The sequence below is a fragment of the Melospiza georgiana genome, chromosome 10 (genome assembly GCF_028018845.1).
Source record: "Melospiza georgiana isolate bMelGeo1 chromosome 10, bMelGeo1.pri, whole genome shotgun sequence".
In the NCBI taxonomy this organism is placed as follows: domain Eukaryota; kingdom Metazoa; phylum Chordata; class Aves; order Passeriformes; family Passerellidae; genus Melospiza; species Melospiza georgiana.
Genome location: NC_080439.1, coordinates 19,212,451 through 19,224,461, shown reverse-complemented (window position 1 = coordinate 19,224,461; position 12,011 = coordinate 19,212,451). Strand labels below are relative to the sequence as shown.

Below are 12,011 nucleotides of genomic sequence, written 5' to 3'. Positions count from 1 at the left end.
ACAGCTGTGACAGGTCCCCAGGAACTATAAGGTCCATGACAGATTAAAGATCTAACCCTGAAGCAGACCAAAACCCCTTCTATGGAACCATATTTTCTAAAGGAGGTTTTGAGTATTATCCGAGGGAGCGTAAAAAATGGAGAAATAAAAGAATGCATTTGAGATGGAGGTGTGAGCAGCCATGGTAGTACTGACCAGCTTGGCAGCATCAGTGACTGTCAGGGTGCTTAGCTCCAAAAACTTCAGGAAGACATCAGATTCACCAAGAGCCCCAGGATTCTATGAGCCCCAATAGTATTCCTGGCCATTCTAATGTGTGGCTCTAAAGAGAAAGGCCAGCACCTGTGTCCATGGGCTCTGTGCCAACCAGGCACCTCCCACTCCAGCTGCTTATGCCTCTGTTCTGTCACATGAGCATTTTCTCAGGGAAAAGGCACCACTCAGGTGGCTCCAACCAGTCCAGCTTCCCCCATAGAAAATACATTTTACTTGTGAAAAGAAGCAGCAATTACTTTTATTCCTATGAATACTTAGGGAGATGAAGTTCCCTGACATCAGCCAGCCCAGATGGCAACACTCCTGATCCATGTGACACTTGTGTCCTCCAGTGCTGGTGATGCCAGAGACCCCCTGGGCCATGCAGGTGTCCCTCAGGTGCTGGCACAGTCACAGCTGCCCTGAGAACCGTTTCCTTGAGGAGCAGGTGGAGCTGGCAACAGGAGCTCTGCACCCTGTAGGAAGGACAGAAGAAAAGGGGAGCAGGTAAAACAAAGCAGTGCTGGGAAAGCTCTGCCCAGCCAGAAATCCCTTTGACAGCTTAGGGCAGAGCAGTTCCCAGCCCAGAATCCTGCTGTGCTTCTATCAACTCCTCATTTCACTCTGGGGCAGATGGTCTTTCTTCTTCTGGCTGCTCAGGCAGCAGGAAAGCTTCCTTTGTGGAAAGCAACCAGGTCATGAGGCTCCTCCTTCCATGGCTTCCACGCCTGTCCCTCTTCAGGGACTCGAGCTCTGAGGCTCAGCTGTGCCAACACATACATGTGCAGGCACCCATCTGGCCTACCAGGGGTACTGGACAACAGGACTCTGCAAAAGTCTCCACTGTGCAGCAGGGCTGAGTCCTGGGCAAGCCCTGGAGCTGTCCCAGCCCCAAAGCAGCCAAGCCCCTTCCCTGCCACCCCTGAGCCCAGGCTGGCACCCAGGGGCCCACCCCAAGAACCTGAGTGGTGTCTGTGAAGCAATTCAGGGCTCTATGGGGCCTGGTCCCGCTCCAGCTGCTCCACAGCCTGCACGAGGTCCTGCACAGCCCTGTCCACGTCTGCCCGGGTGGTGCCGCGCCCCACGCTCAGCCGCAGCGCGTTCTGCGCCACCTCGGGGGGAACCCCGCAGCTCAGCAGCACTGGGGAGGGCCTGCAACACAGCCAGGGCCAGCAGGTTGGACTGGAGGGCTGAGGATGCCCCACACATCAGCAGGGAGCCTCACCGAGGCACAGAAGCAATCACATTTGCAGACACACTCCAGGTACCTGTCCCTGCACAGGCCCCTGTTTGCTTTCCAGGGGCACCCAATCCCACCAGGCTTGTTGCCCTAAGGGGGATCTGGCTCTTCTAAGAAGAGCCTGTTCCAGGTCCCTGTGGGTTGGCAGCTCTGCCACATCCAGAGGGCATTGCTCTAGACCAAAAGCACCCACAGTCCCCATATCCCCTAAAGGAGCCATCTAAACACCCAAGCAGGGCTGGAGCAGGTGAGCCAGGCACACAAAGACACAAGGCAGGCTCTCTTCTGGTAGTGCCAGGAGTTTAAAAGCTGGATAACCAAAGCTGGGAGGGACAAACTCCTTCCAAGCAGCAATCCAGCATTCCAGCTCTGTCTCCTGCAAAAATCCCCTTCACAGTCCTTCAGCTCCTCTGGAAGAAGAAGCTCTGTACCCTCTTTATTCCAGGTGATGCTGCCCAAGCCACCCACTGTCCCTTTCCCTGTCCTGTTTCCATCCCTCCCAAGTCCTGTCCTCTGGGAAGACACCCAGGAGCTGGAAAAGCCGTGTGCTCACCGATCCCCCTTGTCAGAGTGGCAGGCAGCCCCGACGCTGGCGAGGAGCACCTTGCAGTGAGCCAGCACCCTCCGTCCTGCAGCACAACACAAGCACAGCTCTCCCAGTGCCAAGGCTCCCTCCAGGGCTACTCCTGCCTCAGCTCCCTGCCTGGGCCATGCCAAGTGCCCCCCAGCCTCAGCCACAGGTGCTGTGAGGGGCAGGTGCTTGGCTCTGTGTAACAATCATGGGACAGCAGCAGGGTAAGAGCTACCTTGAAGGCCTGGGCCCAGGATGGAGAAATTACAGGTGTTGCAGAGTCGCTTGGAGCCCTTAAAGTGACTGTTGAAGCGAATCCTCTGCTTCCCAAAGGAGGCCTGGAGAAATCGGAGGGCTGTGAACCTCTCTGGGTTTCCAAGCAGCTCTGTCCTTATGAGGAGGTGGGCAGGGACAGAGGGACATATCCACCCTGCTCCAGGCCCCACAGCCTGCAGCCTGAGACTGTGGAGAGGGACCAGATGTGCTCACCTCCAGCGTGGCCTCCAGGTAATCCCGGACATCCCGCATATGAGCCTCATAGGCCTCCCAGTTCTTGTTCACCAACTCTGCAGCCTGAGAACACACAGACAGGCTCCACCAGTGACCCTTGGACACCTCCCGCTGTGCATGGTCCCTGGGATGTGAGCCCAGCCTGGAACAGCCTCTGCAGTGCCAGGTCCCCTGTGTCCCCTCTCAGTGCCCTGTGCCCTGTGAGCTGGGTGACTGTCAGGGCTGCAAACCCTCAGCAAGCGTGCCAAAGCCACCTCCTTCAACTGACACCAGAAAGCCCCACCACCTTTCCCAGCTCACCCTCCCTCCCACATATTCCCAGTTTGTCCCTTCTGATGACCAGGGAACACAAGTGGCTGTCTCTGTGCTGGCTCTGCACCACTCACCCTTGACCATCCCAACTGACCTGGCCAAGGCCAGCAATCATCGGGGTGTTCTCAGTGCTGGAAGGGAACAGAGACCAGTGAGTTATTTCTCCTGAACAGAAACTCAACCCTGAGACACAGACCCCCTCATGGGACCCCTCATTACTGGAAAGGGCTCCTGGGCACCTCTCTGAGGTGGTTCAGAAGGAGGCAGTTCCACCCTGGTACACCCTTGGCAAAGCCTGAGCTCCAGGGAGTTTCCATGCAAAGATCAGTTTCCCTGCTGTGCTTGGTTGCTCGCCTCAGGGCTGGCAGATGACACAGCTGCCAGCTCAGCTCAGACAAGGCAGCCCATGTGGCCTGGCCACCAGCCAGGGGCTCGGCTCTCCAGGTAACCACGTGGCCCCTTACCCTGGCCGGAAACTCCTCTCCTGTCCCCCTCCAAAGAGCAGGGGGTGCAGCGGGGTGGCGGTGCCGGGGCTGCGGATGTACAGCGCTCCGATCCGTGGGCCATGGAACTGTGGGGACAGCCACGGTCACCCTGGGGGCACTGACAGTGTCTGAGCACCCTCCAGTGATGGCCCCTGCCCACTGCACAGGCACAAGGCATTACAGAGCTGCTCCCCATGCTCAGCCTCCTGCACCCCAGCCCAGACAGGTTCCACAGGAGTGAAGTCTGTCTGCAGAGCACCACCCAGCAGGAGAACTTTGGTGAGGTACCAAGCTGCGTGGGGCACCTAAAGTCCCCCTGGCAGCCCAGCAGAGATGTCACACAGGGTGATCAGCAGCTGGGCCACACCAGCAGGGCCACACCTTGTGTCCCACGATGGTCAGGTAGTCCACGCCCAGCTCCTGCACGTCCACGCGCCCCTTGCCAATCATCTGTGCTGCATCCGTGTGCACCAGGATCCGGGGCAGCCCCTGCGCCGCTCGGCGCCGGTTGAGGGCACAGACGCGCTGGCTCAGCTCTGCGACGGGCTGGGGGCAGGGATGAGGGGCTGCATCCCTTCTGCTCCCTCTGTCACCTCCTCTTTGTGAGGTATCTCTGCACCATCCCCTCTCTGCCCACACTCACCATGATCACCCCGGTCTCGTTATTGGCCAGCATGAGGGACACCAGGCAGGTGTTTGGCTGGATGGCAGCCAGGACGTCGTCCACCTCTGCCTGCCCGCTCCGTGGGGACACAGGCACAAAGGTGGCTTCTGCAGGCCAGGAGACAAGCCCTGAGGCTGGCTGGGTAGGCTGTGAGCGCTCAGGGCTGCATGTGCCCCACTGAGCAGGGCAGGAGTGTGTGGGCAGCATAGGCACAGAGCAGGGAGGTGACACATCCAGCCCGGGGCAACATGAGCAACCACAGGGGGAAATGGTGCCCTTCTCCAGGGGGAGAAAGTGGAACATCACAGAGCATGCAGGATCTTGCCCTCCTCTGAGAACACCAGCAGAGATAAGTCCCCCATTCAAACCTCATCTGTGCCAGTGCCACTTACCTGCCAGGCCCTCCTTCCCCAGCTGCTCCAGCGGCAGGCGGATGGAGTCGTGCTCCACGCTCGATGTCACAATGTGTGGTATGCCCTGGCTGTTCCCTGTCCCACGCTGGCTGTCATGGAAGTGCCTGCAGGCAGTGTGGATCACCATGTTGTTTGCCTGAAGGAGGGGAGGAGAGGGAAAATGGAAGCTCAGAAGGAGCACAGTACCCTTCATCCCTACTCTCCTCATCGCTGCTTGCTGGAGAGGAGGTGGTGGGCAGGCATTCCCAGGAAGGGGGTTCCCCTGCTCCCACCTCTGTGCCCCCTGAGGTGAAGATGATGTCCTCGGGGCGGCCTCCCAGCATGTTGGCCAGGCTCTGCCGTGCGCTGCCGATGAGCTCCTTGGCCTTGCTGCCTGCAGGACCAGACCTAGCAGCTCCCGTGGGCTCCTGTCACCACAGGGGCCAGCACGAGGAGGGAACATGGCCCATCCTGGTCCCTACCTGCGGGGTGGGAGCTGCTGGGGTTGCCCCAGGCCTGGCACATGGCATCCCACACGGCCTGGGACACCTCGGGGGCCAGGGGGGTGGTGGCATTGTAGTCCAGGTAGATCCTCCTGTAGGGGCAGGGGCAGATTAGCGGCGCTGGGGGGCACAGGGGGAGCACGGGGCAGGGCAGGGCCTCACCCCTCCAATGAGTCACACTGCGCCTCCGCCGGCTCTGTCCCTGCGCCCATCACCGCTGTTACTGTGTCACTGTCAGTGTCACCGTCTGGCTGCCGTCACCAACCTGGCATCGAGGGTTACACACATGGGGGACCAGGCACCTGCCCTGCCTGGGGCACCACAACCACCCACCATCCTCCCTCCCGCCTGCCTCATAGCCAAGGCACCACCAATCAGCTCCCTCCTGCCTGCCCCATAGCCAAGGCACCACCAATCAGCTCCCTCCTGCCTGCCCCACAGCCAAGGCACCACCAATCAGCTCCCTCCCGCCTGCCCCATAGCCAAGGCACCACCAATCAGCTCCCTCCTGCCTGCCCCACAGCCCAGGCACCCACCAATCAGCTCCCTCCTGCCTGCCCCACAGCCCAGGCACCCACCAATCAGCTCACTGGCCGGGGCCCCCTCAGGGCACTGACCAATCAGTTGCCCCGCAGGAAGGGCTCCGTCACGGCGCTCCCCCGGCCGCGCCGCCCAATCCGCTGCCGCCCGCCCATTGGCGGGGCCCCGCGAGCGCACGCGGCTCCCGTTGCCCGCGGCGGGCGGTGCGCGAGCCCCCCGTCCCCCCTTCTACCCCCCCGCACCGCGGCGGGTGTCACTCACACGCTGCTCACGCGCGGCCCGAGACGGAATGGGCGTGGCCCGCGAGCAGCGCGCATCCGGAGAGCGGGGGTGGGCGGTACTTCCGGGACGGACGCAAGGCCGGGGAGCGGCGGCGTTTCCCCTCGTCAAGATGGCGGCGGCACCGTCGGTGCGGTTCCCGCGCCGCGCCCCGCGCAGGCTCCGCGCCGCGCTCCGCGCGATGCCGGTGAGTGCCGGGCGGGGGGCGCCGGGGCGAGAGGCGACGACCTGCGCGCGGGGCTGGGGCGGGCGGCGCCCGGGGCCCGCCGCGCCGTGACTCAGCGCCGCACGGCGGAGGCGGCCCCGCGTGCCGCGGCCGGTGCGGGGCCGAGCCGCGGGAGCTGCCCGGGGATGCGCCCGAGGCGGCCGTGCCTCGTGGCTGCGCGCCCCGGGGGGGTTGCGGCGGTGCGGGCCGCGCTCAGGGCCGGGGGGGGGGAGCGGGCGGTTCGGGCGCTGTGGCGGGGTCAGGCGGGCGGAGCCGGGGCAGGGCACGGCCGGGCTGGCGCTGCGGCCCCGGCCTGCCTGCCTCGCTGTAATTGCCAAGGCGAAGTGCAAAACTCAATTAAAGCCGAATTCCCGCACGCAGACGCGCCGTATTAGGCTCTGGGAGCCGCTCCGAGGAGCGATAGGCTCGCGGAACAGGGGCTGGGATGGGCCGGGCTAACGCAGCCATCCAACAGCGGCGGAGCGCCGCAAAGCCCCGCGTCCCATTGGCCTCAGCGCGGCTTACATCGGCTTGTTTCTGCTGCGTGGAAAAAACTGCCTCGTTTGACACATTCCTCTCTTTTCCTCTCGTCTTTCAGATTATGTCGTAACCACAGAACTACCGAGCAGTGATGGAATCACTGGACACCGAGGTGAGGGCACGGAAGACCCTGGGGACTGTAGAGTACGTGGAGTCGTCGGGCTTCGCGCAGGGGGTGCTGCCCACCAAGAAGGATGTGGTGCAGAACATGCTGTACCTGCTGCAGCCCAAGAGGGCCGGCCAGGCCCAGCGCTCCAAGGAGGATGCGGCCCAGCTGCTCGCAGAGCACCTGCAGGAGCACTGGCTGGTCTGCAACCTGCACACCATCGCCACGCAGAACATAAAGAAACTCATCCTCAAAATGTACGAGGAGTTCACCCGATTGTACCAGACCAGGAAGCAGAGACAGAACCAGGCTTTTTCTGAGCGAGCCGACAGATTCAACGAGAGTTCGGAGAAGCTCTTTGATGTGTTTTGTACAGACACACAGCTGAGGGATAAACTGGAGGAGTACAGTGGGATAAAAATGACCAGCATCGAGTGGAAGTTTCTGGAAGATCAGAGGAACGAGAGAAAAATGTACTACGAAGATTTCACAGAGAAGCAGGAGCTGAAGATGATGGAGAGAAGGCAGAAGATACAGTGTCTGGAGCACTTCAGGAAGCTCGCCAGGGAAGAGAAGGAGAGCAGCAAGGCCAAGGAGATGAAGTACAAGGGCGAGGAGCAGTCGGATGAGGGCACAAGCGTGGACGAGCTGTACCCTGTGGAGGAGGAGAACGGCGGCGCCCCGGCCTTCTCGCTGCGGGGCCGGCGGAAGCGCCGCTGCACCGCCACTGCCGCCGGCACTGACCTGCCCCTGGAGGGCGAGCACATACGGATGAGCATCCGCAGGGTCAGGCCTGGCTTCTACGAGACTGTGGAAAAGGTGAAAAACTGCTAGCGCCCGCCGCTGAGAGCGGGCAGAGCTGCTGGAGTACAAGGTGGCAATGCACACGTTAGGCAAGTTTGAAATCCCACCATTCATTGGAAGTGATTGTTGTAGATCCTCAAGCCAGAGCTCAGGAACATGCTGCCTCCAGGGAAGAGGGCTGGGATGGTGACAATGACAGCAAGGACTAAACCATATGGATTTGGAAGGATGAGCTGTCAGCAACCAGCGATGCCAAGGCTCAGATGCAGAGGATGATCCAAGGTTACGTAGCACGTAAGCCTCTTCTTCCAAGGTCCTGTCTGCATCCGTGGGGTTTGGAAGTCTCTCAACATTTCTGAGCCAGCGGTGGCCTAACAGCGTGAATCAGGACATGGATTTACTGCAGGGTGGCAACTTGGACTTGTTGCTGACAGAAAATCCCTGTGCTGAAGAGCCCTGGCTGCAGTGGGGGTGAAAGATGCTTGGCCTCTTCCTGCGGGAGCTGGCGTTTCTGCCAGGAAGGAAGTGGGTTTGCAGCGTGTGTCACCAGCCCCGGAGAGGCATGCTGTGCTTTTGGAAAGGGACTGCTCTCCTGCTTGAGGAGCAGGCAGAGAGCAGAAGACAGTGGAGTGCTTTGGCTGTTAAAGCATTGGTGATTCTGAATGTTTTATTCTAGATTCTATTTTACCAACGTTTCCTTGATCAGGATAAACCTTCCCGTAACTGGATGAGTTTTATCATGAAGTCCCTAATCTAGGATCTGGGGTGTGAATCCTAAATGAAGTGGTAATGTTTTATCTTTGGGGGGAGGGGGTTAACATAGGAGAAAATGCAAATTGCATTATTTAGTTTTAAGATGAGAGTAATTTTATAAACTGTTATACTGCCTTTATAGGACATAGGGAAGAATAAGCCTTCCCAGGTGTAGCTGTGGTGTTCACAGCAGCAGGCACCGACATCTGGGCTTGCTCTTCCACCCCCGAGGTGGTGTCTGTAGACCAGCAGGGGGGGGATGGTAGTTTTCCACCCAGAGGTTGTTTGAACAAAGCGTGACCCTCTTGCCCACGTACATCCTGAGCAGTGACTATCTGTGACATTTTAGTTAAGAGTTGCTTTACTGGTTTTTAAAGGTGAGAGACTTGAACTTCCAGTGAAACCCAGTGCTGGAGATCTCTCTGGTGAGATGCCCAAACCTTGCCAGACCACACTGAAAATGGAAAACCCCCAAGTCTCTATTTGTCCACAAAAGATCTGTGGTAGAAAGAGCGCAAACTTGCCTGGTTTTAAAATTTACCTTCCAGTGTGAATGTTGGTTTCCCCACTCCAGTATCTCAGCTTTTCCCCGTTTCTCTCCTCTCCGTCCTGCACATCATTTACTGACGTTAACTCGTGCTCTTTCATTCTTTGGCTTTTGCTCCCTTTAACAATAAATGCATGTACGAATAATTTTGACAGTTCATTTACTTTTGATGAATCAGTCCTCCAACTGCTTTGAAGTCCTGTGCCAAAGGAGGAATGAAACACGGAGCAGCTGCTGGTCCCCTGGGACACGGCGGCCCGGCCGGGCTGCCCGGGCAGGCTCCAGCCTCGGCCACCTGGCACAGATCTGTCTGCCTGTGAGCTGTGTGTCCCTTCTCAGGGACCGTGCTCCTTACAAGGATCCTTGCAAGGATCCTTGTGTCTCTGACAAGCTCTCCATGGTAAGTCGCTCCAAAGTATTTAGTGCCCGCCGCGTGCTCTGCACCACTCGTAGTTTCACAGGTTTGGTAGCAGCACCCTTGAGCCTCCGCTGCCTGAGGCTTCGCAGCCTCCCTCCATCTCCTCTCTCTGACATGTTTCACTGACCTCCCCATGCAAATTATGTCACGTTTAAACTATTTGCCTTCCAGCCCAGAGGTGCTGGATTGAGCCTCTCACTGGGTCTCTACACCAGCAGCTCTGTTTCAGCAGGGAATATAGCCAAGCTCGGACCTCGCCAAAGTAGGAGTTTTTTAATAACTGCTGTAAGTCCCCTTTTTATTACAGATATAGCTGACAGTATAAATGCTTGTGTGTGAAGCAAATCCATTTGGGTTGGCTCGGATATGGAACACAGCTGTATAGTGCTTTATGGTTTTCAGGGATTCAGGGAAATTAAGGTTGTCAAATTTGACTTCCTGTCTACCACAGGGAATTACATTTCATTCAGAAGCCCCACACTCAGCCTGCTGGTCTCAGTTAAACTGACGTGTCTGACAGAAAGTCAAGCCGCAGGTGTCAGCATTCTGCTGTCTTCCTTGTTATCTATTTAGTGATTAATCACCTTCAGTGTTTCAAAATAAGACAAAAAAAATCTGACCAACTTCTAGGCTGTGATTCTTTTCACGACATCCTGTACAGGCTGAGCAGAGTTTATCACATTAAAATCATATTTGGGTTTTTTTTAAACTGGGTTTGACTGTGGATAGAGCCAAAGCCTGGCTCTGTTTCTGCTGCAACAGGGGGAAAATTTCTAAATCATGTATTCTGGTATTCTGATTACTCTTCTTTGGGACCATGGTGCCTTTTTAATCAGGACAGTAAATCTTGTCCCAGGATTCTGTACTTTTGTACGTTAACAGTTGTTGACTTTCCTTTTTGGTGTGTCCCAAATAAATTAATATAACAGAACTCTGGGCTTTTGTTTCTTCTTTCTAAAGGGGGAGGAAAGAGGAAACTGAAGCGGAAGTAAATCTTCTCTGCTTCAGCTCTGCTTCCCAGGCCCTTGCAGGAGCAGCTGGGATGCATGCAGGAGGAGCTGCTCCTGTGCAGACCGTGTGGGGCGGTGGTAGGGAAGCTGCAAGAAATGGGAATCTGGCACAGGGGCCCACTTGGAGCCCTTTTTTTCAAAGATGCTGGAATCTGGAGCATCTGAAGGTAAGGGGAGAGGAATAAAATGTCTGCACATGGTTGCAGTGTTTCATGAGGACTCTGTGTGCCTCAGGCAAGGTGGGATTGGAATCACAGACAAAGGTGGGGCCTCTCTGCCTTCCTGGTGTGATCCCATGCATGAGTGTTCCACTGCTGCCTGTTCTCTCCTGACTGTGGTTCAGGGATGTTGTTTGAGATGAGTGAGGGGCAGTTGTGTCTGAGAGACACACAGAGATGATTTGCACCACGGGACTTCAGCAAGGAAGGGAAATTGGAAAGGAGGAAGTGCTGGAAGGGGCATGTTTGCATCAATGGATTTTGCAGGAGGGAATTAAAGTGCATCCCAGGGGCTGCAAATACTTGTGCTGGATGATGAGTCACTGATTTTACTGGGTATTTGGGGAGAAACATTGTAATCCTTCACTCCTTGAAGTGTCTGGTTTCTACCAGGGCGAGCAACAAAAAGGAGGGGGCATCCTGAAAGCCCTGCACCCCAGCCTGGGGCCCTGACAGCCAGGCAGGGCACATGCCTGCTCCAGGCAAAAAATGCCTTTTTGCAGCCTTTACAAGTTCCTTAGAGCTGCCCAGGCCAGCCAGAGTGAGGTTATACAGAAACACCCTCCTGATTTCCCAGCATGGATGTGCCCCTCATGGCCACTGCTCTGTATCCCCTCCCTCTCGGAAAGGGGAAGGAACACAAAAAACACAACCCAAAATGCAAATCATGGCTCTACTGAGTGGGCTGGATGTGGAAAACAACGTCTGTGACTCAGCACAGAAAGAGTCACAAAGCTGGAATTTAAAACAAGTCCAAGCTGAACTCTGTGGGCATATGGCTCATGGAGTGTTGGGCAGTGCCTCCCCAGGAGGGAGCTGGGTGGGCAGGGGGACGTGCCAGACAGTTTAACACAGGGTGACAGTGATAAATTGTGGCACTGCAGGTGGGATACTGGGAAAAAGTGATCCTGGGAAGAATGGAGCAGACCTGTGAGGCTGTGTCACAACTGCGCTTGTGCTCAGTGCCAGTGGCCAGGCTTGGGCACAGCTCCAGGAGGGGAGATGAACCTCCTGAGCCACCTGACATCCAGGTTTGTTCCCCTGGGGTGACGCATGGCACACTGGTGGTGAAGCCATCCCCACTGTGGCAGAGCTGGGCACAGAAATCCTGGTGTGGGGCACAGGAACCCAGCATGACACCCACCCTACCCCCATCCTATGGCTCTTACTGGCTCCACAGGAAAAATCCCCCTGAATGCTGAAAGGATTCAGGGCGAGCCTTTCCAAGGGCAACCACATTAATTTATTAACCAGACACGTGCAAGGGTATTTCCTGCTCTCACCAAGGGTGTTGTCTTGTTATTCTTCCTGAGTTTCTTGACAGCAGATGCTTCCTCCTGGCACAGCTTTGGAGCCAGCAAATACTGCTCCATTCTTTTAAGACATAGCAATGAAAGTTCCTGAATCCCCTTGTGCTGCCAGCAGTGTCCCCTCTTGCGTGGTGCTCTGGTCCTGCTCAGGTCTGGGTTTGCTCCAGGGCCCGGGGACAGCTGTGCACAACCACAGCCCCCTGGCACAGCCTGCTGGGCAGCCCACACACACCTCCAGAGGGAGGGACGCTAGAAATTGATCCTGGGGAAATCCAAACATCTGGGAGTTGGGGTAGGAGCCGTTGAGCTTTCACTTTTCCAGCTACCTGGTACAGACCAGCCAGGCCCC

General features: G+C 57.2%; 2 protein-coding genes across 7 annotated transcripts; one reads left to right on the top strand and one right to left on the bottom strand.

Moving 5' to 3' along the window:
• Nucleotides 1-495: 495 nt before the first annotated feature.
• SCLY (selenocysteine lyase) lies at nucleotides 496-5,786 on the bottom strand. Of its 6 annotated transcripts, none has more exons than XM_058031244.1 (13): nucleotides 5,734-5,781; nucleotides 5,095-5,197; nucleotides 4,912-5,024; nucleotides 4,723-4,823; nucleotides 4,430-4,586; nucleotides 4,017-4,144; nucleotides 3,755-3,919; nucleotides 3,353-3,459; nucleotides 2,983-3,019; nucleotides 2,556-2,639; nucleotides 2,302-2,404; nucleotides 2,049-2,124; nucleotides 496-731 (listed from the first exon to the last, which is right to left on the bottom strand). In XM_058031244.1, the coding sequence occupies exons 2-13, from the start codon at nucleotides 5,142-5,144 to the stop codon at nucleotides 521-523; spliced, it is 1,332 nt and encodes a 443-aa protein (XP_057887227.1). In that variant the 5' UTR covers nucleotides 5,145-5,197; nucleotides 5,734-5,781; the 3' UTR covers nucleotides 496-520. The 6 variants fall into 6 exon arrangements, with proteins under 6 accessions (XP_057887227.1, XP_057887230.1, XP_057887229.1 ...); XM_058031247.1 differs by lacking the exon at nucleotides 5,734-5,781 and adding an exon at nucleotides 5,550-5,640; XM_058031246.1 differs by lacking the exon at nucleotides 5,734-5,781 and adding an exon at nucleotides 5,511-5,636.
• A 47-nt stretch (nucleotides 5,787-5,833) lies between these two features.
• LOC131087516 (uncharacterized) lies at nucleotides 5,834-10,055 on the top strand. Its single transcript, XM_058031251.1, has 2 exons — nucleotides 5,834-5,938; nucleotides 6,555-10,055. The coding sequence occupies exon 2, from the start codon at nucleotides 6,588-6,590 to the stop codon at nucleotides 7,434-7,436; it is 849 nt and encodes a 282-aa protein (XP_057887234.1). The 5' UTR covers nucleotides 5,834-5,938; nucleotides 6,555-6,587; the 3' UTR covers nucleotides 7,437-10,055.
• Nucleotides 10,056-12,011: the final 1,956 nt, after the last annotated feature.